Source organism: Pipistrellus hanaki, assembly GCF_964339955.1.
Source record: "Pipistrellus hanaki genome assembly, chromosome: 21".
Taxonomy (NCBI): Eukaryota; Metazoa; Chordata; class Mammalia; order Chiroptera; family Vespertilionidae; genus Pipistrellus; species Pipistrellus hanaki.
This window is the reverse complement of record NC_140523.1, coordinates 1,376,718-1,400,971: the sequence shown is the minus strand read 5'-3', so window position 1 is coordinate 1,400,971 and position 24,254 is coordinate 1,376,718. Positions and strand designations below refer to the sequence as shown.

At 54.4% G+C, this 24,254-nt stretch overlaps 3 protein-coding genes across 7 annotated transcripts in view; 1 reads left to right on the top strand and 2 right to left on the bottom strand.

The window, feature by feature from the left end:
• Window positions 1–1,389, top strand: part of AEN (apoptosis enhancing nuclease) — a 111,348-nt gene extending 109,959 nt beyond the window's left edge. For all 3 annotated transcript variants that reach the window (XM_084869283.1, XM_084869282.1, XM_084869281.1), the window contains one exon: window positions 106–1,389. In XM_084869283.1, the coding sequence (XP_084725409.1) occupies window positions 106–339 (234 nt within the window). In that variant the 3' untranslated portion in view covers window positions 340–1,389. The remainder of the gene's footprint in view (window positions 1–105) is intronic.
• The window catches only part of TTC23 (tetratricopeptide repeat domain 23), a 995,109-nt gene that overhangs the window by 789,466 nt on the left and 181,389 nt on the right, over window positions 1–24,254 (bottom strand). The window lies entirely within an intron of this gene.
• LOC311614431 (protein FAM169B-like) lies at window positions 1,036–23,342 on the bottom strand (the record flags this gene model as incomplete). 3 transcript variants are annotated; one of them, XM_084869272.1, is made up of 7 exons in its annotated part: window positions 23,247–23,341; window positions 16,776–16,906; window positions 15,642–15,741; window positions 8,891–8,976; window positions 7,055–7,232; window positions 6,435–6,617; window positions 1,036–1,289 (listed from the first exon to the last, which is right to left on the bottom strand). In XM_084869272.1, the coding sequence occupies exons 1-7, from the start codon at window positions 23,275–23,277 to the stop codon at window positions 1,036–1,038; spliced, it is 963 nt and encodes a 320-aa protein (XP_084725398.1). In that variant the 5' UTR covers window positions 23,278–23,341. The 3 variants fall into 3 exon arrangements, with proteins under 3 accessions (XP_084725398.1, XP_084725399.1, XP_084725400.1); XM_084869274.1 differs by lacking the exon at window positions 1,036–1,289 and adding an exon at window positions 5,564–6,282 and having other exon boundaries at window positions 23,247–23,342; XM_084869273.1 differs by lacking the exon at window positions 8,891–8,976 and having other exon boundaries at window positions 23,138–23,260.

Genomic DNA, 24,254 nt, shown 5'->3' with positions numbered 1-24,254 from the left:
TTGCCATGGCTGAGGTTCCCGCGCTTCTGCTCGGAACACCCAGGCCCTGTGGACACCGCCCATCCTGCCGTCTGGCCTGGAGTGACGCATGGCTCTTGTCCGCAGGTGGGCCAGCACGGACACTCGTCCGTGGAAGACGCCGTGACGGCCATGGAGCTGTACCGGCTGGTGGAGGGGCCGTGGGAGCAGGAGGCCGGCCGCCTCTGGACGCACCCCGAGGACAGGGAGCCCGCCAGCAGCCCGGACGTGGAGCAGTACATGCAGGACCAGTACTGGCCCGAGGACCTGGGCCCGGGCGCCAGCAGGGCGCGGGGGCAGACGCAGGGCGGGAGGGCGTGAGGAGGGGGAGGTTCAGGGAGTGGGGCCAGGAGGGCACTGGGCACGTCACCTGGTCTGAGTGAGGATCGTCTGTCCTGACTCCCGACCCCACAGCCAGCCCTTTCCTGGGCTGTAGTCACCCTCAAGCCCCTGGTTTTGCTGATGGCACTTGACGGACACCAGATGTCCAGTGGACCAGCTCCAGGACCGTGGGAGCAGGGTCTGTGCAAGGGGCTGACCCAGGCTGTCACTCCCACCCCTGGGGTGAGTGGGGTGGGTGTCGGCTGGGGCTCTGGCAGTGCACTTTGATAATCACAGTGGTGGCTGGGTTTCCCCCAAATTTCCATTTGGGGTACAGGGGAAACAAAGCTCAGGTCAATCAGACCTTTGAGCCTCTGTCACTTCGTAGCTTTGAGACCTTGGGCACCCGTGTGGCTTCCCTCTGGAGCCTGTAACGTGGGGAAATGGGATGACCTACCTCAGGGTGGGTATGAGGACGGAATGCCGGCACGCAGCACGGTGCCCGGCACACGCAGGCCCCGGTCCACGTGAGGCGCTGTTGTCCCTGAAGGATCCGTGTCAGCCGCATCGGGGTAACGCCCGGACACGCCCCGGTGGACGGACTTTGGCCCTGGCTCAGGGTTGACAGTCCTCACTCGGCTGCTCTGTGGGGAGGTTCTGGGTGCTCGCCGCTCTCCACGCTGGCTGACCCCAGTGTCACCTGCGTCCCTCTGCTGTGTGCAGAGGTGGCTGTGCTTGCTCTGGGGGTCTGAGCAGAGCGGCGGGGCCAGGAGGAGACCCACAGCCACAGTCCCGTGCCCCGGGCTGCAGGCCCAGCAGTCTCCATCTCCTTCCCGTCTGCAGCGCAGGGAGTGGCTGAGTCACGGCCCGGCTGGCGCGGCTCCAGCTCCGTGTTCTGGATTCCTCGACGGTCCAGACGCACAGCTGGGCAGCGGCTCCTGTTCCTTTGCCTGCGGGAGAGGGAGATGAAGCTGTTATTCGCGCTCTAGAAACGGACGGTTCTGAGTCAGCATCGCCGCAGCACTGCTCTGGAATAAACCAATTGGAAAAGCGTGAAGCTGCCTTTTTTTTTTTTTTGTGACTCGTGAAGTGAGGGCGGGGAGGCCTGATGGAGGAATGGGGGCGGTGCTGGGACGCCCGGTCTTGCTGGGAGCTTGGCCTCACGGTGGGCGGCTCTCACCATGATGCTTGGGGAAGTGGCGGTAAGAACATGAGAGCGACGAATCTGTGCACTACACGCCATAAGCATTTTATAACAGCCCCATCAAAGAGCGACGTTTTCATTATAATGCACCATGTACAATGCAGCATGTGAACCATTTCTCACACGTCCAGTTCAGCAGCAGGAAGGACGTTCACACTGGTTTGCCGAACTGAAACTCTGCCCTTGTTAAACTGGGTGACTCCCGTTCCTCCCTCCCGCCCCTGGCAGCCACCTCCTATTATACTTTGCTTCTATGAATTCGAATGGATACCTCATGTAAGGAGAATGCTTTTTGTGTGACTGGCTTATTTCACTTAGCATAATGTCCTTAAAGTAAATTCATGTTGTATATGTCAATTTCCTTCCTATACAAACACACGCACACACACACACACACACACACACACATTGAGTGGCCAGATGATGATGATCTCTGAACACATAATAACCCGGCCACTCAGTGTCTATCCTATACAATAAAAGGCTAATATGCAAATTGTCCCCTTGACCAGGAGTTCTACCCAGCAGGCAGGCTGGCCAACCGCCCATGTCCCCTCCCCCTGGCCAGGTTGGCTGGACCCTACTCATGCACGAATTCATGCACCAGGCCTCTAACACACACACAGAGTGGCTGGATTATTATGCGTTCAGAGATCATAATCTGGCCACTCAGAGTATGTGTGTGTGTGTGTGTTTATTGATTTCTGAGAGGTAAAAAGGAAGAAAGAAACATCAATGATGAGAATCATAGATGGGCTGCCTCCTACTGGGGATCACGCCTGCAACCTGGGCATGTGCCCTGACTGAGAATTCAACTGTGACCTAGTTCACAGGCCGACGCTCAGCCACAGAGCCACTTGGCCAGGCATCATAGTTTCTATGTAATACAGTAGGAGCTGCCTGTGTGATGTTCTTCACAAAAACATAAGCTCATCAATGAGCTCAGAGACTGTCCGCCTTACGATGCATCCCTGTCACTGCCGACAATGCCTAGTGTTGGAAGGTGCTCCAGTAACAGCAATCAATGGAACGAATGAGCAAATATATGAGTGAATGAATGAAGTAGGTCACCTAGTATCATTTTTCTACCTTTCCTGATGTATAAAATTAGTTTTCTGTATTATGAACTAAAGTATATTAGTTGCTGTTAAATGTCACTTGTATTTTATTCCTAACCAGTGAAAGTTCATTAATTTGTGTGGGTGTGTGTGTGTTTAATGAATGCACAAATTTGAACTCGAGGCTAAGAATCTGAGAAGCAACCCAACGGGTCATGGCAAACACAAGTTGTCATGCAGGATGCAGTGGGCTACAATGGCCACCAGAGGGAGACAGAGCCTTAAAGAGCAGCACGAGACAGGAAAACCCATCCAGCATGGAGGTTGCTCTCCGCACTTCCCAGAACTCGCTGCCATTAAATCGCTATTGCTGTCGCACTGTGTACCGGCCAGCACCCCAGGACCAGCTGAGACAAGATGAAGAAAATGGCCCCCCTCCCAGCTCAGGCGGTCCACACGTCCTTTATACACTCCCCTCAGCTTTAAAAAATGTGATATAAATGGCAGAAAAATATTTCCCCTGTGGATGGCAATTGAATCTATTAAAAATTCACCTGGAAAAAAAAAAAAGCAAAACTGTTAGCTCAAGAATGAAAACATGAATTTTTAAAGCTGTGTGCAATTATCTTCTGCCTCCAGCAACGTTTCTGTAAAAGAACTGTTGGCATATTCAATTTCATCTCCCCAAGTAGAGAAGCCTAGGTATGTGCCAGCTAGCCAGGGAGTGCCAGCTCAGAGAGTTATGATCCTATTGGTCAAGTTTCAAAGGCTTCGTATGCAACCGAGTGTAGTGAGAAAGACATGTCCCACTAACTCCTCTCAAAAGATCAGAATAACCCCATAAATACTTCCACGTCCATGATAAGCCCCAGATGTTACCACAGGCGGGATCGTGCAAACTTTAAAAGCCCCATCCACAAATGGAACAGGAACAGAGTTGAGAGCATTTGGAGGGAAGACCAGTTCCCCTCTGGAAGGCCGAGGAATGGCCAAGCCTTACTTCCATGTAGAAAGCTATTGGGCCCTGGCTGGTGTGTCTCAGTGGTTAGGACAGTAGGGCCTTGGGTTTGATTCTGGTCAAGGGCACACACCTGGGTTGCAGGCTCGATCCCCAGCACCAGTTGGGGTGTGTGGGTCAAGAGCATGTGCGGGAGGCAACCAATCAATGTGTCTCTCTCCCATTGATGTTTCTCTCCTCCTCCCTCCCCTCCATGCTCTCAAAATAAAATAAAATACTATTGGCTCCACTGTTTTCCTGCTTATTTCTAAGGCACAGGACACCATAGGAACCTCCAAAATCACGCTCCGGGATAAAGGGACAAAGGATAGAGCCAGCTGGGAGACCAGAATAAGTCAAGAAAGCAACTCCAAGAATAACTGGCTGATTAAACACTAAAACCACACTGGGTGGCCTAGTGGTTTCCGGGGAAGAGAAGACCCCGGAGTCTGCATTGCTGGGCCACCCACGCGTCCATTTCCACGGAGGGAGAAGCCGACGGGGGAGGAAGTGGGGGCGTCTGGGCCCTCCCTCACCACCTGAACGGCCCGGAAATGTCAGCGCTGACGGACAAAAGCGCAGCAGGGTGAAGCTGGGGGGCCGAATACCCCCTCCTCCCGCCCCCCGAGGGAATTGAGACCCTCCTGGCCCTGGGACGCAGAGCCGAGCCGGGGGGACTGGGAACCAGCGCTGATCTCACAGGCGGTGAAGGACCTTAACTTAAAAACCTTTTTAACCAAGAGCCTCTATAATCTGATTACACCCTGATTATAATGATGCTCCTTCTTCCTTCAAGGGCTCGTGCGTGCTTCTGGAACATTCCCCGTCGGAGTCGCCTCGTGTGCGGATTTAAAGAGATCTGAGTTGGTGAATCTCGGCCTGAGTTAAAGTGGCAGCTCTGGTGTATGACTTCAGCTAGGTTTGCTGACCAGGCCGGGCCAACTCGGATCCTGAAATAACAGATCCCCCCTCCTCCCGCCGCTACGCCCGCCTACCCCCATGCAATTCTCTTCAGAGGACGCCACCTCCCCATTATGCAGACACGTCCTCGCCCTGTGCCCCCTCCACCTGCGCGGTGCCCACGCTTCCATTCCTGATATGCGAGCCCTCAGTCACCTCCACCCCCAGCTCCAAGGAACTGCGACCTTGGACAGCTACGGGCTGCGGGTTTCATTTGCCCACAAACCCAGCGGCCGGCTCAGCGGGGGCTCCAGGAGGCTCGCCCGCCTGCCTGCCTGCCTAGCGCTCGATGCCACAGGGCAAGCCACGGAGCCGCCTCATTAGGATCCCAGCCACAGCCCTGCCATGGCCTCCTTCCCAGGGGCCTGCTTCCCCCATTCACGTCTGTAAAGACCCATTAAGCCTTCTCGCTGGAAGGCCCGTAAAAGCCCAAACGATCACTATTATCACCAATAAACTCCAGGCGCTCTCCCCGTCACCGGCAGAGGGAAACTCGGGGGAGACGGAGGCAGGCCTCAGCGGCCGCCGCCTCTATCGAGCTCCCGCAGCCTCCGGGGTGGCTCTGACGCTGACGAGGATGGGCACCGCGAGGGAAGGATGCCAATGCTGTCCCTTGGCCAGTGGGTTTAATCAGCACCTCCCGAGTCTCCCCGCAGCCCCACACCGGCAGCTCGGAGGCCCCGCACACATCCGGCCCTGCCCCGGGCCTCCCCTTTAGGGCTGAGCTGTGTAACAGCCTGCAATGCGGGAGAGGCGGGAGGGATACTGGCCAAAAGCAACAGGGAGGCCCACAGAGGGTGCGTCTGCCCCGCCCTGCACTGCCCTCTGGCTAAAGGTCTTCCCCAACCCGCCTCCCCGTAGGAGCCACCAGGCAAACACCCCCATAGGAGCCCCCCCGGCAATCTCCGTGGTGACACCCCACACTGAAGACAGGGTGCGAGTCTGTAGTCAAGGACACCTCCCCACGACGTCACCCCACGCTGCCCACGGAAAGACCCAGCGCCTCGTTTGCAGAATGCTGTTTATGGGATGCCCCCCTCCCCTTTTAAATATATCTTTTTATTGATGTCCGAGAGGAAAGGAGAGGGAGGGACAGAAACAGCCGTGATGAGAGAGAATCCTGGATCAGCTGCCCCCTGCACGCCCCCTACTGGGGATGGAGCCCACAACCTGGCCACGTGCCTTCACCGGAATCGAACCGTGACCTCCTGGTTCATAGGTCGAAGCTCAACCAGTGAGCCACGACGCCGGCTAGGCCAACCCCTTTTTCTGATTCTCCCCGAGGACAGGGGCAGGCGGCCAGCTCTTCGCAGTCAACCCTGCGTGTCTTCTGAAATAGTACGTCCCAACGATCTCCCGCTGGACAGGGACATTCACGCCTTCCGGATCGCAGCGATCCGCTCAGGGGCTGCGGCAGGGGGTGGGCGTCTGGCTCACTCAGGGAGGGAAGGTGGAGGGAGGACAAGAGGCCAGCACCCGGTGCTGCGGCGGCTGCGTCCCCCGCGGGCCGGACTCCATCCTGTAAAGGGACCTGGGCTTCGGCGGCGACCTGAGGGTAAGGAGGCCCGAGCGCACGCTTCACGCCGACTCCGGGCCCCGGGGCCCCGTCTGCTGGAGCTGGACCTTCAGCCAGATGCTGCCTCGCTGGCCCCAGGCTCCCGGGGCCTCCACCTCCCACAGGCGCGCCCGCTCCTCCGGATGGGCCAGCAGGAAGCTCCTGCAGACTGAGGAGAGGGGCCCTGCTGGTGACACAGGCTCTTTTGTGCTCAAGCCACGTGCGGGTTCTCAGGAGGGAGAGGCCAGCCACGTGTGCCACCTGGAATGACGTGAAAGCACCCACACGTGTGTCCCGGACACGGAGGGGGGGGGGGTTTACCTCGGTACATGGCAGGAGAGATGGGCCAGCTGACCCCAAGGGCCTCGTCGTCCCCGAAGGTCTCGCAGAAGTCCCGCAGCATGGCCACGCCCAGGCCCCGGCCCCGGTGCCTCCTCCGCACGAACACGGTGTCCAGGACGGGCACCTGGTAGCACGTACCCGTGCCGTCACCGCACAGGCTGCCTGGGCGGAAACCAAGACACAGACTGTCCCCCGGGCCCGCACCCACCTGCCGGGACCCTGCAAGGCCAGGTCTCAGGCGCCGTCTGCACAGACCAGCCCCCCAGAGCCAAGGCCGTCTCCCACCCCTGCCCGCCAGGTTTCCTGCTGACCGACTGTCAGCCACGCTGTTTTAGTTTTGTTCATCCCCGCCGGAGGCCATTTCTCCTATTGGTTCTTAGAAAGAGCGGAAGGGAAGGGGAGAGACACAGAGAGAGAAGCGTCGATGAGAGAGAGAGACACACTGATTGGTCTCCCCACGCGAGGCTGTGCTAGGGGTCCCCTCGGAGGCAGCAGGTCACCCAGAGCAGCGGTCGCCAACCTTTCGGACCTCACGGACCACCGGGTGGCGACGGCTGACCCAGAGAGCCTGGATGGCGGGGCCCGGCCCGGCTCCTCACCTTTCGCTTTGGTTGTGTAAAACCCGACCGCTGCTCCGTCGCGCCACAGGATCTTAGCCTGCTCCTTCGCGGAGTGAGGCAGAAAGAACATGGCGTCGTCATCCAAGCTCCTCTCCAGCCGTCCAAAAACGACCACGTTGAGGATGAAGAGCACGATCCTTTCCCCGAAGGACTGGACCTTGGAAGGAAAGCAGAAAGAGCAGGTGAGGCGAGAGGGGGAAGCACATGCGATGAGTCCTGCCCTCGGCACCGATCCACCCAGGATTCTTTTCATGCCCGAGGCCACAATGTGCATGGTTTCCCGTGACCTTCACACCCGTCAGTTCCACCTGCTGCCATCCGGTTCTCACCACCTGCCATCCGGTTCTCACCACCCGCCGGGTGAGGAACCCGAAGCTCAGAGAGGACGGGTGATCTCCTGCCTCACTGCAGAGGGCGATGGCAGCCGGCGGGGGACTCGGCAGAGACAGGCAGGCCCACGGACAGGCCGGGCCGGTGCACCTGCTGAGCCGGCCAGCGGCTGCCTCCTGCATGTCACCCATTAGAACTGAGACTCTGAGAAAGGGGAGTTTCAGACAACTGTGGATGTTGGGGTTTTTGTGTGTGTGTGTTTTTAAAGATATGTTTTTATTGATCTCAGAGAGAAAGGGAGAGGGGGAGAGAGACAGACACAACAATGATGAGAGAGAATCATTGATAGGCTGCCCTCTGTGACCCAGGCATGTGCCCTGACCGGAAATCGAACCGTGAACTCCTGGTTGGTAAGTTGATGTTCAAGCACTGAGCCACGCTGGCGGGGCTGGGTGTTGTATTTAACACTTGACCCTTCCATTTTCTTCTTCTTCATCATCATTTGTGGCTGTGGCTTCTTGGCTGATATTTGCATCTCACAATCTCTTTGAGCCTCAGTTTCCTTAACAAGTCTGGGGATAAGACCACCTCATTGGTGTCTAAAACATTAGTCTGTTTTCCAACTGCTCTGCTCATAAGAAGGCAGCAGCTTGCAGAATCCCAGCAAATGGTACAAAGTGTTCAGAGCCAATAAACTTATTAATTGGCCCAGAATGTGAAATATTTCACCTTTATCTGGAGCCAAATCTTAGATGAGAAAAAGATTTGTGAAAACTTCACCGGCTAAAGTCTTTTTTTAAAAATATGTTTGTTTTTTTTTAATTGATTTTTAGAGAGAGAAGAAGGGGGAAGGATAGAGAGATAGAAACATTGATCAGAAGAGCATCATGGATCGGCTGCCTCCTACAGGCTCCCTACTGGGGCTCGAGCCTGCAACCCGGTATGTGCCCTGACCGGCAATCAACCGGCGACCTCTTGTTTCCTGGGTCGATGCTCCATCACTGAGCCACACTGGCCGGGCCACACCAGCCAATTCTGAGAAGCCACCCCGATTTGGTATCTCAGACAGCGACAGCCAAATCAAGTTCACAGTTAAGCATAACGACACCCAGTAGGTGTGATGTGGGAGGTTATGATTGTCAACTTCCAGCCAACATCCAGTCGAAAGCTGGCAGCAGAAGAGGAGAGAAAGAAAATGCATTTGATCTGTGCAGGTTCATGACTGGGGGGGGGGGGGGGGGTCGGGAAAAAATGTGGGGAATGAGATGCTGACTTTTTAGAAACGTTTCCGGAAACACAAAAATAAGACCCCGTTCTAATCCCTCAATTAGGACCACTAACTTATGGGAACGGAAAGAACATGAAGCAGGCTTTTTTTTTTTTGGTAGCTGGTGGAGAAGGGCTAGCTAAGAAACAACATGGAATTAGAGGGTCGGGGGAATTTACATGGTAATAGCATGACAATTCCACACTGGCAGCGCTCACCTCCATCAGGCCGTCTCTGGCGGGGTCGGAGGTCCTTAGCACGTCCTCGGTGGCCCACCAGGCGCCCCTCAGGTACACAGCCACGACTGGAGAGAAAGCCGAGAGGCGGCGATGACACTCACACCGCCAGCACGTTCCCGTTCAAGGGAAAGGTTACGGGTGGTGGGCATTTCTGGTTCCTCCGTGTCTTTTCATGGCTGATTTCTCAACATCCTTTCTCAGCGCTGAGTGCTATTCCAACGAATGGACGTACCACCGTTTACTTCTCCTGTGGTATTCTCTCTATACCCCTTATACTGCCATTTTTATTTTCTTAAATATATTTTTTATTGATGTCAGAAAGGAAGGAAGATGCGGAGAGACATAGAAACGTCAATGATGAGAGAGAATCACGGTTCGGCTGCCTCCTGCATGCTCCCCGCTGGGGATCAAGCCTACAACCTGGCCCCATGTGCCCTGACCAGGAATCGAACTGTGACCTCCAGGTTCAAAGGTCAACACTCAACCACCCAGCCACGCCGACTGGGCTTCTTGCCATTTTGAAACCTGCTTCTCAAGCCAGGTGTCTGAGCCCAGGGGGTCCAGAAGCCACAAAATGAGAAGATACATCCTCCCAGCCAGACTCTGGCAGCTGACGACTGGGAGGAAAATGGCAGCATGGGGCAGAAAACAAAAGTCTACCACGTTGAATACCAAGCCCCCGACGCTGAAGCAGATGTTGTGGGCCTTTCGGGTAAGCTGCCGCCACGGTCCTCCCTACGTATCTCTGCCCTTTGAGGAAGCTTGGTGGGAAGCTCTGAGAAGACCAGTGGTATCAGCCAGTTACTAAACAGAACTTGGTCCAGCCAGCCCTTCCCCTGCTAAAGACCAGCGGCATCTAATCCACACGTCAGTTGCATGTCACTGGCGAATTGTACCATTCCCAAACCCAGTCTCCAGATGGACGGAGCCGGCTGGGAGAGAAGGGCCAATTAAATGCTTGACATCTGCCTTATTAATTCCACGAAATGCATGTTCAGAATGGCACCTCCTGGAAGGCACAGGAGCCTTCTAAAGCCCCAAGGATTCTGCTTCTCGCTTAACAAGATGGATCAGTAAGAGACGTCCAATTAGCTAACAGAGCCTTGCTGTCACGCAGATGCTGGCTGTACGAGGACGTTCAAACAGGAGAGCTGCTAGGCCTCGGTGTCCGGCCGCTGCCTGGGAAGTGTCGCGGTGGGGGCGGGGCGTTCAGTAGTCTCCCACGCTGTCACCAAAGAGACGGAACTGTTTTCAAAGTGAATCTTAAGCTGCTACCGAACAACGGAGAACAGGCCTCAAATAAACCGTCCTCCAAACTGGCCTGGCTCAGCGGTTGAGCGTCGACTTAGGAACCAGGAGGTCAGGGTTCGAGTCCCGGTCAGGGCACAGGCCCGGGTTGCGGGCTCATCCCCAGTGTGGGGCGTGCAGGAGGCAGCCGATCCATGATTCTCTCTCCTCATTGATGTTTCTCTCTCTCTCTCTCTCTCTCTCTCTCTCTCTCTCCTCTCCCTCTTCCTTCTCTGAAATCAATAAGAATATATTTAAAAACAACAACAATGGTTCTTGGGAAGTAGAACCAGCCCTCTGGAGAGTGGTGGCGTTTGGTCAGAAAAGCAGGATACCCAGTTGAGAGGCGACAGGAAGCAGGGATGCGGCACAGCCCTGGGTCAGAGGCTGTGGGGCTGGACAAGAACGGGTGGGCGCAGAGCTGGGCTGACACGCTGCAGACTCCGCCTAGGGCCGCTGAGACCCCGGGGCCAGCAGGATGGCAGAGTCAGAAGATGGTTTTGCAGGGAAAATGGGATTCTGATCAGCGCCCGGGCTCCAGACACCAGGTACCCGAGCCGACAGCGTGCGCAGCGCTGACAGACAGCCATCGGCTGGGCCCGCCTCGTCGGGGAGGGCAGCCTTGCTGAACTAATTTAATTTCCTTCTCCCCCCGGGGGACAGGTGATGCGGCCGCAGAGCAGATGCCAGGAACGGATTTCGTTCCGTGATGCTCCAAGGTTCCCGAAGGCCAACTCCCAGGGCCCCGGCTGCCCGGAGGCTCCGCAGGAGCCGCGGAATCCAGCTCCCGGATGCGTGATCGTGCGGTCCCAGCCCGTCCTCCCCTGGGCGCTGGCAGCCGGGACAGGAAGAGACTAACCCAGCCCTCCAGCGAGGGGCAGGGCACGGAAGGATACCAGGGACGGGCACGGAGAGCAGGGACGGGCCAGGAGAGTATTCTGAGTTTCAGGGGTGGATTCTGAACTTATGGTCGTATAAGTTCAGAATCTCTCAGCGGGATCGAGCTGGGAGCCCAAGTGGCCCAAGGACCCAGGGGGTACTGGGAGAGCGTCCCTGGGAGGCCCCCAGCTTGGGCTCTGGCGTCACTGGGCGAGGGTGGCCAGCAGGCAGGTGACACACAGCCGGAGCTGAGCAGAGACAGAGGAGCCCATTCCCATCCCATCCCAGGAACCGAGGAGGAGGGAGTCCTCTCTCTCTCTCTCTCTCTCTCTCTCTCTCTCTCTCTCACACACACACACACACACACACACACACACACACACGGCTAAACACACATGCATGAGCACAGTGTGTGCACACACAAGCATGAACACGCACAGGCCTTATCTCCGCGCACTGACTGCGCGTGGTCCATGGACTGGCCCGTGATCAAAACTTCCTCAATCACAACAGAAGAGGCTTCTAGTCCCCCTGCTGCCTCCGCAGCTCCCCGGACCCGTTACAAATCTGAGAAATATGTAGTCCTTCCCCCCCAAAAAAACCCAGCACCGTTAAACCAAAGTGACGGGCCGTCTTCGCAAAAGCAAACACACGTCCGCCCGGAGGACGGTGGGCTTCCCGCAGCACAGGCCCGGCCCGTCGATGATCCCCGGGACGGGAGACACGCGCTGACAGAGCGACTGTCACATCGCATTACTCGGGCTGCCATTTCCGCGCAGATGTCTTCCTTAGAGGCAGCCCTTCCCCACATGCCTCCCTGCCCCGGGGAAGGGAACATCTGGCTCGCAGTGTGCTCGTAGCACCCGCCCCCGCCCCGTGGTTCTCCAGCAGCGAGCAATGTGGCCGCCATGAGCCTCGACTGGAACTCAAGGAAGATGGGGCAAGATGGGGTGCCGGGATCTGGAGGTACAGCTCGAATACAAGATGTGGGGGGAGGAGAGAAACCCACACCAAAGCTAGTCTCACTAGGAAGGGGGTCTAACCTCGGGGGGCCGGGCCAGGGCACGCACAGCGAGCGCCTGAGGGCTGGGGAGCAGACAGAGGTGCGGACAGCCCAGGCTGCAGGGGCAAAACCTCAGGAGCCTCGAGACACCTTCAACCCCCAGACTCCGGCTCCATCCTTTTTTTAAAGTTAATATGTTTTTATTGATTTCCGAAAGGGAGCGGGAGAAACATTAATGATGAGAGAGAATCATGGATCGGCTGCCTCCTGCACGCCCCACATTGGGGGTCAAACCCACAACCCAGGCCTGTGCCCCAACCGGGAATCAAACCATTGACCTGTGGGTCCATAGGTCGACACTCACCACTGAGCCACTTGCATACACACACGCACAGACACGCACATGCACAGGGGAGGGTGGCCAGCAGGCAACTGGATACGACCATAAGTTCAGAATCCACCCCTGACACTCAGGATACTCTCCTGGCCCGTCCCTGCTCTCCGAATACCACTGGTCTCCTGTAAGAATGGCTTTGTTTGTGGGAGGCTGTTTCTCCTACGTTTAAACCCAACTCCGGGCCATAAGTTAGCAGGGGACAAAGAAGGAACCGTAGCCAACGGGTATTCCTGGAGGACGGAGCTGTCGCTGCGCACGGCCCTCCCATCGGCCCCTCCCAGCCCCCGGGAAACAGAATTCTCTGTTTCCAGCATGAATACCCCTTTGGGGCGTGCGTCACAGAAAGGGCCCCCCAGTTCTGAAGTTCCCGAGGGCGCCCCTCACTCTCCACCCGCCACCCCTCCTGACCCACCACCACCACCTGCCCCAAACGCAGCCCCCGGGAGGCCTGGCCCCGGGCCCTGGGTGTCGCAATCCCGCTGGGCCCAGGACAGCCTCCGCCGAGTGTTTGCCTTGGCTCTGCCGTCGCCGAGGCCTGTAACGGGGACGCTTTTCCAGGAAAAAGCCATCATTTTTCGACTCCCTGCCTGTTTGTCTCAGGGACCATATGACATGCAATCGCCAGACACGGAAAAAAAACCGAGCAGCCATTTGAAGGACGAGCGCTATGTTCTGGCACAGAGCGTCCTGGAGGAGGGCTGTGGGGGGGTGGGGGGGAGGGAGGGAGGGAGAGACGGTCTAATCGAGGGTTGGGGTGGCGGTGGGGCTGCATGTGGCAACCCCCAGCCCCCCAGCCCCCCTTCTCCGGGAGCCCTGCGTCCTTTCTGTCCCTCAGCCCCCCACCTCCCCTGCCCTCGCCTGTCTCCCCTGTGAGCCAGCTAAGGAGGATCCACCGAACACCCTCTGGGAAGGGAAGATTCTAGAAGATGTAGGCAACTGGATCCCTCCTGACAAGCCAGGAGGAGCAACGGTGTCATCGGGAGCTTGGAACTAGGAGGCTCAAAGGGGGCCCAGGGCGGGTGCCTCTCGGACCACCTGTTTGAGAAGCGCCTGCCCAGCTTCTTAAGGGGGTTGGGACGCTGCAGTACCCACGTCTCACCAGCAGGCGGCGCTGAGCCAGGAAACTCGCAGCACGGATGCTTTTCCTTTGCTCAGCGGGTTATGGGGAGTCAGTCCCTGGGATGGACTCGACCAGTTTATCAGCCACTCGCTCACACCGGGGCTTATGGATCAGCCCTTCTCCTTTCACTTCCATCTAACCATGAACACACACACACACACACACACACACACACACACACCGCCTTTACAAATACAACAGCTCCAGGCAATTCAGAGCAATCGGCGGGCGACCCCCACGGTCACGGCTGAACACGCGGTGAAAAGACACACGTTGAAAGCTGTGCCAAGGCGCTGTGCCACCTCGGGGCCCCTGCCAGGTCCACCGGCTTCAAGCTACGGAGGCACGCTTCCACATGGTGTCTGATTCTGGAGACCCACGGAGAGGGGGCGAGGGGCGGGGAACCTGAGGTGCCTTTTGGGAATCTCGCAGAAATCGCAGCTACCCCAGCAGAGCCCCCACGGTTCCGGGGAAACATCTGGAAACTCTGTTTTAAAGCCTGTCGAGAGGTTCGGGGAGAGCCTTCTTGGAGTTGATGGATATTTACTATACTACATTCTTGAAAACAACCAACAAATTAAGGAATTAATAGGAAACAGATAAGCCAGAGGCGGTCATATGTTAACGTTATGCAAACTATAGCTAAAGACCTACACCCCGAATATTATTAAATGCTGAAAAAAGGCGGGGAGGGGGGGGTCGCAGGAGGAGGGCGGCCTGCTGGAATCTGGATGTGTTCTTCAAGGCGGCACATGACATTCGGGGCGTGTCTGACAATCTGTTCGCCGAGGGGTTCCTGCGGGCACGCCGTGTTACTAATTTGTTCCTTGTCTCTAGCCTGGAGCGGGAGTCCAAGTTCAAGGCCATGGTGAAGGCCTGGTGTTTATCCCAGACCCTCTGTTCGTGGAGACCGGGTTTTGCCAGATGGAAATGCATGTCCTAACCTTGTCGGGGAAGCCGTCACACACAGCTCAGCCACCCCAGGCTCACAGTCAACACGCCTGCAACCCCCACACGGCCAGCTGAGCACCTGGGTCTCAGATTGACAATGAGATACCTTGCCCTGGTTCAAGGATATCACCAGACAGCAAAACCCAGACTAACACGCAGGCTAAAGGCAAGTTTGTATGTGTGTGTGTGTGTGTGTGTGTGTGTGTGTGTAGAGAGAGAGATCTGATCAGGCCCTGTTTGCAAATTGCAGTTAAAGACCTAAACCCCACCCTTTCACCAGATGTCATTCAAGGAGGGTTGACTAGTTAAGGGTTGGTTTGGGTTTTTAAATTTATTAAAAAGACCATACATGCCTGGCCAGTATGGCTCAGTGGTTGAGCATCGACCTATGAACCAGAGGTCACGGTTTGATTTAAAAATGTATCTAAAAAAAAAAATCAGGCCTGAACTCCGTCACTGTGGCCAAGAGTGTATCTAGTGTCTTTTTAAAAAAATATATATTTATTGATTTCAGAGAGGAAGGGAGAAGGAGAGAGAGAATCATTGATCGGCTGCCTCCTGCACACTCCCTACTAGAGACCAAGCCCACAACCCAGGCATGTGCCCTTGACCAGAATGGAACCTGGGACCTTTTGGTCTGCCGGCTGATGCTCTATCCACTGAGCCAAGCCGGCTAGGGCTCTAGTGTCTTTAATACAAGACTTAGGGGTGTCGAACTCAATCAGAGAAGGGGCCAAAATCTAAAATCCAGCCTAAATCGCGGGCCGAATGGTTTACTGAACAGTCATAAACTGACAATGTCATAAACTGACAGCGGAGTGCAGTGATGACAGCGCGGTGCGGGCCACATTGCAAGGCCTGGCGGGCTGGATTTGGCCCGCGGGCCTTGTGTTTGACACATGTGATTAGTAATCAGTACGTGTCATGGATAGAAAGAATGCCTTCTTTCCTCTCTAAAAGCTGAAAATGTGCCACTTCTGCTTGATGTTCTAAGTCCAGCCCCAGCTCGCCACGGCCACCTCCCAGGTGTCCGGTTCCGTCGTCACAGACGGAAAGCATGAACCGAGTTTTAAATCCAGTAGGGACTACCCACCCGTCTCTGTGTCCTGCGGACTGACCAAGACCAGCAGCTTGTGCTGAGGCTCGTCCCGGTGCACCGCGCAGAAGCGAACGGACGGAGCTTCCAGTTTAACCTGGAAAAGAGGGTAAAATGGCCGTCGGGTTCCTTCATCGTAGGAGGCAGGAAGTCACTTCTCAGTGAGCCCGGGATCCGCTGGAAGGTCGCTGTAACTCGGAGGTTAACCTGACGGGATGCGGGCAACACCTAACCGGAAAACTGACCCGCATGGCTGAATGCAAAGGGAACAGGGTCACATGACAGAGCCCTGGCTGCCGGGTCACCTGCCTCTTTCCCGGGTCACCTGCCCACCCGCTCAGCACGGACTCAGCACCGACCTTCCGGTCTCCCCTCCACACGCTTTCCTGGGCCTGTCCTCCTGGGGCCTGTGGACGAGCCCGGTGTCCACCCACAATGCCACTCAGGCTGCCGGCTGCCCTGGCTCGGGTCGCTGCAAGAGCCTTGAGAGATCTGTGGCCCCCGTCCCCGCTGGGACAGAGCCTCAGTGCCGGGTGCCTGCTTGCTTACGAATGAGAGGAGCACCGGGCAGCATTCAGGGTCTCTGACTCATGCTGGGACTGCCCGCATGCCAAGCCTTCTCTTTGCAGCCCACGGCTCCCAGCACCCCGAGCATAAGGATCAACACATTCCATGGCAAAGTCCGTCTTGAAAACCGAGGAGGGTACAACAGAATAAGGAAAGAGTGAGGCAAGCAGGTTGCTTGCCAAAGTGTGCGGCAGGCCTCACGGTACCTCCTTTAATTCTCCTAACCACAGTGCAAAGCAAGTTTCCTCACTGCCCCAGTTTTGGAGCTGAGGATACCAGGATCAGAGAGGTCAAGACACCTGCCCAAGGTCACACAGCTAGTAAGCGGTAGACATGGCATTCACAACAGGCAGTGGGGGCTCCCTGCCTCGCAGAGCTGGCCTTATATCCGGGACTCCAGAATCCCCATCCAGGAACCCTTCTGCTTCTCAAGGTGGAATTGTACAGTATTCGCTCCAGACGGCGTTTCTTTTAACTCCGTAACACACGCTCGCTAACACTGTACTTTCTAATAAATACTGAGAGTTCCCAGAGCTCTCCACCAACAAGGAGGATCAGACATACCTGCTCCCCGGAGGGCAGAGAGAAGACGTCTGCCTGGGACCGCGCCCCTCCCCGCAGCGCGGCATAGTAAGCCAGGGCTGCCTCCCTGTGACCTTCGGGGTCATCTTCCAAAACATCCACCGGGTAAATGCCTGCAAGAAAAGAAATGACAGCAGTTTGACTCTTTTGTGAAAGGGGAAATTATTTATTTCTTGAAGAGAAAAAAAGAAAAGAAAAAAAAAAAAGCCCTAGCTAGTTTGGCTCAGTGGATAGAGCGTCAGCCTGCAGACTGAAGGGTCCCAGGTTCGATTCCAGTCAAGGGCACGTGCCTGGGTTGCAGGCTCTGATCAATGATTCTCTCTCATCATTGATGTTTCTCTTTCTCCCTCTCCCTCCTTCTCTAAAATCAATATATATATATATATATATATATATATATATATATATATATATATATTTTATAAAGCACCCAAAAGAACACTTTACAATTTATTCTCACTGCAGATTCCCTATAGGGGGCGTGTAGGAGGCAACCTACCCATGATTCTCTCTCTTCATTGATGCTTCTCTCTTTCTCTCTCTCTCCCTTCCTCTTTGAAATCAATAAAAATACATTTTTAAAAAATAAAACAAAAATTCTGTACAAGTGGTATCTACTCTTAAACATTTTTTTTAAAATGGCAAATGCTATTTTCTAATTTTTTCACAGCATCAGCAAGAATTGTTATTAAGATTTTAAATAATTTAAAAATGGCAATCCCCATTACTGAAAAGTGTGATTACAACCGGGTGGCTCAGTGGGTTTGAGTGTCATCCCCATCCTGTACACCAGAAAGTGGCGGGTTTGATTTCTGGCCAGGGCACAGGTTGCGGGTTTAACCCTCAGTCAGGGCATGTACAGAGGCAACCAATCGATGCTTATTTCTCACATCAATGTTTCTCTCTCTTTCCCTCTTCCTCTCTCTGAAGTCAATTAATAATAATAATAATAATAATAATAATTTAAAAAGGCATTCCTGATGTCAGGGTTGGCACCACCCCAAGGAGATGTGAGGTTCAACAGCAAAACCACGAGGGCCCAGCTGGGCAGAGCAGAGGGACCGAGGAAGGGACGGAGTCTGGCGTCTTACGCATGCGCTGGAGACGGAGCCGGCCCACCACTCACTTCCTGGTGATGGAAGGCAGACCCGGGGCAAGGGCTTCCAATCCAGATGTGAAATGCTAACAGGCTTTAATGGCTCCAACTAAACAGGAAATATTTTTCCAAAGCCCAAGGAATGTAATCTTTTCAATACAATGTAAGATGCTTTTAGGAAAAAGAGGCCCACAGTTGCGATGATAATTCATTGCAGACTGTAAAGAAATGGAAATCCCCAAATGAGCCCCAAATTGAAGAACTCACGTTAAGCATATGTTTGCTGTAGTCATCCAAAAAAGCAAAATACTTACATTTTTGTATTCTGGGGGAAATACTTAAATCATTCAGGATCTTTTGCCAAAGCTTGAGTGCCCAGGGTTGGTTGAAAGGCAGGCCACACACACACATACCCCGGAGCCACGGCCTGCCCCCCACTGGGACCAGCCAGCCACTGCTGGGTAAGCCACTGCTGGTGAGTCGGGTAAGGCTGATGCTCAAGGCTGATGCTCCCAGCCCTTTTTGGTCCTCCCTATGTAAATAGCACTGCCAACAAATGAAGACCTTCACAGGATTCGTTGCTTGCACTTAATCATTGATTCAGTATAAATTGCTGAATATTCTCTCCAAATACCACTTCACTACAATGATTAAGGAAACTCTTTCGTTTTAGCAAAGTGTATCTCACATGAGAAACATTAACGAAGATATTTTCAGAAATTTACTGAAAGTTTCTACCCATAGGTCCCCGCACAGCATTATGCATTTTGGAAAAGCTGGCTGTAATCACTAGTGTTTTTCAGTAATGGGGATTGTCATTTCAAAATTTCAAAATCAACAATTCTTGCTGATGCTGTGAAAAAATAAAATAGCATTTGCCTTTTTTTTTTTTTAATGGTTAAGAGTAGAGATCACTTGTACAGAACTTTTATTTTGTTTTGTTAAAAAATATATTTTAATTGACTTCAGAGAAGGGAGAAGAGGAAAGAGAGAGAGACACATCAATGATGAGAGAGAAGCATGGATCAGCTGCCTCCTGCACACCCCCTACTGGGAATCAAGCCTGCAAACAGGGCATGTGCCCTGACCGGGAATCAAACAGTGACCTCCTGGTTCATATGTCGATGCCCAACCACTGAGCCACACCGACCTGGCCTGAGAACTACCTTTAACTTAAAGCGTGATTACATTCACTTATGTTTTCACAGGGCTGTCACGCACAGCGGGAAACACGTAAATACCCGCAGTTGCGCGAGGCAGTGCCTGGCATGTATAGGATATCTCAGGGTCCAAGTTCGCGTGCCTGCCGGGACATTTAGCAATTCTGCGGCAATGGAATCTGCTTACCCCGGCACTTACTCATTTTTTTTTAAATTTAAACTTATTTAACGAGGGACCCCTTGTTCCGGAACACTAACTGACAGATGACAAAGCGCACCTGCGAGGGGAGCGCTTTGACATGATGTCAGGGACCGACAGCAGACGTGCAGATGCTGGTACTTGGGGGAGGGGGGTCCCCCCCACCCGGAGAGTAGAGAACAGAAGGGAGGCAGAGACACACTGGGATGTTCTCGCTGGTTCTTGATGAGCATCTGATTGCCAAACTATTCTTAGCAGAGCATGAAAAAAAGAGAAGTTGGAAGACAGGACGCAGAGCATGTCAGAGGGCTGGAGCAGCTTGAGGGAGCGCTGCGAAGGGTCTGCAGGTGGCGGCGGGAGTTGCACTGCCGCTAAGTGACAGGGAGCCCGTTGCTCTGTTCTCGCATACTTAGCGTTGGCCAATTCCCAACCTGTCAGGGCCTCGGCTGAGAATAAACCCTTGTCCCGAATCGGAGATGGTGAAATTGTGCAGATGCCTCTCTGTGCCACCCACACAAAGGTTTATGTCACTCTGATGGCTTTTAATACAAATGTTCCCTGAGCTGAACTTCGGGGAGTCTGACTTTCAGGCAAATGATACAAAAAGATGCCCTAACCGGTGTAGCTCAGTGGATAGAGCATCGGCCAGTGGACTGAAGGGTCCCAGGTTCAATTCCAGTCAAGGACATGTGACTCAGTTGCAGGTCCGGGTTTGGGGAGACAACCCATCAGTGTGTCTGTCTCACATCGATGTTTCTCTCTGTCTTTCCCCCTCCCTTCCACTCTCTTTAAAAATAAATGGGAAAATATCGTTGGGTGAGGATTAACAAGAATAACAACGAAAAGGAAGTTTAAATAGCCACGTTTTTGTTTTTTTCCATTTGCCCAATAAGATTCTCGAGGGAAAGTTAGTAGATCTAGCAATGAATGTCCTAAGTAGCCAATGAACTGGAAGGAAAAAAAAAAAAAAAAAAAAAAGTATGAAGGAATTACCCAGAATGCAGCATAGAAACAAAACATGAAAAGCAGGTTTAGAGACATGGAGAGCAGAAGGATGAGTGTATAACTGAAGCTCCAGAAGAAGAAAAAGAACAATACAGAAGAGTCGAGATTTGAAGAAATAAGGACTGAAAAATTTTCCCCCCCAGAATTAATGGAAGACACCAATCCTCAGATTCTGGAATCCCAACCACGCCAAGCATGCTAAAGCCCGAACACACGTCCAGAGAAAATTTAGAACTAATTAACTTCAGAACTAATTGGAGTTACTACGTACACTAAAATTTCCAAGTCCCCCTGCAAGAACAGAAACATAGATATTAAAGTTCAAAATAGGAAAGAGAGAAAATGGAGCTAAGGAATGCAAGAATGGGGGGGGGGGAGGGAGAATCTCAATTTAAAAGAAGGCAAGAAATGAAAACAAGATGACCTGTGTTCAGCTAAATTCACACTCAATTGTTATTTACTTAAACTCATTTTTAATTCTGTATTTATTGGTGAAGATCAAAAACAGATATGCATCCACATGTAACGAGGCTATGTTTTTGCAGGGCAGATGTTGTTTTATTAGTGTTTTTTACCCCAAGAATTTTTTTTTAAAGACTTTAATGAGATGTTTATTCAATATTCATGTATTATGGAAAACATTAAGCAGTACCTCTCCTTCTGCATAGTTTAACGCCCCCCCCCCCACCATGCCCCCCCGGGATGTTCTAATTTCAACACGGCACCACGGAAATAAGTACTGGAAAACATAAAGGTCAAAACAAACAAATGACCACAGTTCACTGGGCATTTTACCCCTCAATACACACACACACACACACACACACACAGACACACACACACACCAAACAGCTCACGGAGCTGCAGGGAACGGAGCAGGGGGCAGGGAGACAGCACTGCGAGGGGAGGGCTCACCCGGTGCGGACTCCACACACGGACTTCCCAAGCACTGACCCTGAAGGAGACATCCGGGAACTCGGAGGAGGGTGTATGCCCGCACGATGCAATAAAAGCGAACAGGGCTGTCTCTCACGTCAGTGGAATTTGTGAGGAGTGGGGAGAGACGTGGTTTCCAAGGAACAACATGTTTATCTTAATGCCTGCGAGTTAAGGGAACCCAGCGGCCTAGGAGGGTGTGGGGGCCTGGGGAGCCCCCATCACGCCTCATTTGGACAGGCGCTCTCTCTCAGCCCTCCCAGAGGCCCCCTCACCCGGCCCTCAGCCTCGGGTGATGCCCAACAGCCCCCCGGGCGGAAAAAAGAAGGAACAAAGAAGCATCAAGAGGTTTCTAGCCCGGCCGGCGTAGCTCAGTAGTTGAGCCTCAACATATGAACCAGGATGGTCATGGCTCGATTCCCGGTCAGGGCACATGCGGGCTCCATTCCCTGTAGGGGGCGTGCAGGAGGCAGCCAATCAATGACTCTCATCATTGATGTTTCTCTCTCTCTCCTCCTCTTCCTCTCTCTTCCTGTCTCTGAAATCAATAGACAACAGGCCTTGGTTTAAGCAGGAAGTGAGGGCAGAGACCGGGCATGGAGTATGACAAGGCTGGAGTGGGCCAGAGCAGGGGATGGGGAAAGGCAAGCTGGATTTCAACAGACAGACAGCGGCCTTCAGAGTCACACATGCTGCATGCTGCACCCCCTCCCAAGCCTGCTGATTGCTGCTGGCCTTGGGAGCGGAAACGCCACAGCTGAGGCTGGGGTGCCCTCTAAAGCACGGAGTTTGCAAATCACAGCTGCTGCATCATCATCATCATCATCATCATCATCATCATCATCATCATCCTGAGTTACTCACAGGCCCCAGACCTTCAGTGGTTACTGACAGTCACCTAACTGCCCTGCCCCACCCCCAGGAACCCTGATTTTAAGTAACATGGACTCTAGGCATCTAACAGCAATCGTGATGGAGTTCTGTCCGGAAGCAGGACCCTAAACTACACAGCACAGCAGAGAGCACGGGCCCTTCCTACGACCTCTGTCGGGAAGGCCCCCGGGCTGAGCCACAGTGAGGGTGTCAGCAGAGGAGCGGGGAGCCAGCTGCCGGCAGGAGCCCAGCCCAGGCCAGCCAGCCGGCCGGCAGACAGGGGTTCCAAAGGTCAAAGAGACAACACCTCAGTGCCCACTGCCCTCCCACCGCCACCCCGAGTCCTGACCGCCGGGTCGTTCACTCTGTCCGGCCAGGACAGGGTCAGGAAGCAGCTGTCGCTGGCCTTGTCTCAGGCAGTAGAGATCCTTGAAATAAAACAGCCTTTGCTTGAAATAAAACGTGGGGAGGCCCGGCCGGCGCGGCTCCGTGGTTGAGCATCCAATCAGGAGGTCACGGTTCGATCCCTGGTCAGGGCACATGCCCAGGTTGTGGGCTCCATCCCCAGTAGAGAGTGTGCAGGAGGCAGCCGATCCATGCTTCTCTCATCATTGATGTTTGTTTGTTTTTTTTCCTCTCTCTCCCCCTCCCTCTCTCCCTCTCTGAAATCAATACATTTTTAAAAAATAAAGAAAAGCACGCTTGTTAGATTAACGCTCCCCTGATGGAGAAAAGGGGTTCTCGGGCAGGTGTGATTTGCTCAAACGCCTCCTGGAGACGGGCTATGCTCAGGGGTACCTGGCAGTCCCCGTGGATGGAGCCACAGAGGCGCCTGCGGTAACCCGGCACCCCGAAGTGCAGTACTGACTTCTTCCCCACCATGTACTCCCCATCGCACAGACTGTGCCACCAAGGCATGGGGCTCACCACGCCCAGGCCAGCAGTCCCTACGCCCGGTGGCCGCTGGGGCGGCCAGGAGAGTCGGGGTCTGCTCCTCTGGGGGTAAGCGCCTGAACCTCCCAGCCCATCTCAACCCCCAGAGGCGACAGGTGCAGGGATCAGGCGCACTGTTTACCTTCAGTTTTGCAGCGCCTATCGGCCAGCCCAGCCACTGAAACCCGACACGGGGGAGGGCCATCGGAGGCAGACAGGTGGGCTCGGCAATGGCCCTGGACTCCCCTTACCTGTGGCTCCCCGGGCCGCCCCAGCCTCCATGCTCCGGCTCCGCGGTGCTGCGCCCGCCCCCGCCTGCCCGACTTCCCCTCCCGCTGCTCCCGCCTTCGCCCCCGCCCTGGGGCTGCCCCGCTCTTTCCCCAGGGGCTGCCCCAGTCCCCTTCCCAGGGGTCCCCCTCTCCCCAGCCCCTGCCCTGGAGCCCACACCGCACACTCTTCCCGCTAGCTAGCCACACCCGGCTCCCAAGTTTTGCAAAGCTAGTTCGCCACCTGCAGAACTATTTTAATTCCCCTTCATTCTTTAGAGAAGGATACCGTTCGTGGCCCCCCCCCCCCAACTCGCCGGGTTCCGGGCACCCCCTCTTCATGCCCCTTCCCACTTCCTCATATCTCTATAGATAAGAAACATTTGCATTCTCCCCTTACGAAAATTTACACACTTGAAAAGTGAAAATTCACACACCTGAAAAATGAATGACACATACAATAGAAAACACCCACTAACGTCACTGCAAAGTCTTGTTATCCTGACAAGCGTAGATTGCTGCTTTTGCTGACAGCCTCTCTTATTTATGAAGCTTACACTCGCTCGAAACAGAGAAATTCAGCGAGAGGCGATCGCTCCTCCAGTGTGACATCTTGGCCTGTTCCAAGGCGCCTTTTCACAGGGGAGGCGGGGAGCAGGGCTGGTTTTAACACGCCGCCAGCCTCGGAACCCACAGGCCTGTGGTCGGTCAGCCGGTGCCCTGCCCCCCGCCCCCCCCCTCCATTTGGTTGGCAGCTCTGAAGTTTGTGCTCCTGGACCGTCCCCCTCAAATGCACCCTAAGCCCCTTTGGGCCTCTGTCCCACGTGGATCCCAAACTCATCTGCCTGCCTCAGACAGGTTGCTCCCAAAATGGGGGAGAGGCTGGGGGCCCCTCACCCCCCAGCCCCTGTTTGCTGGCGGAGGAGGGCATTTTGTGAAAACCTGTGAGGACTTTGACAAGAGGCAGCTTGGCTCCAGTTCTGTTACGGTAAT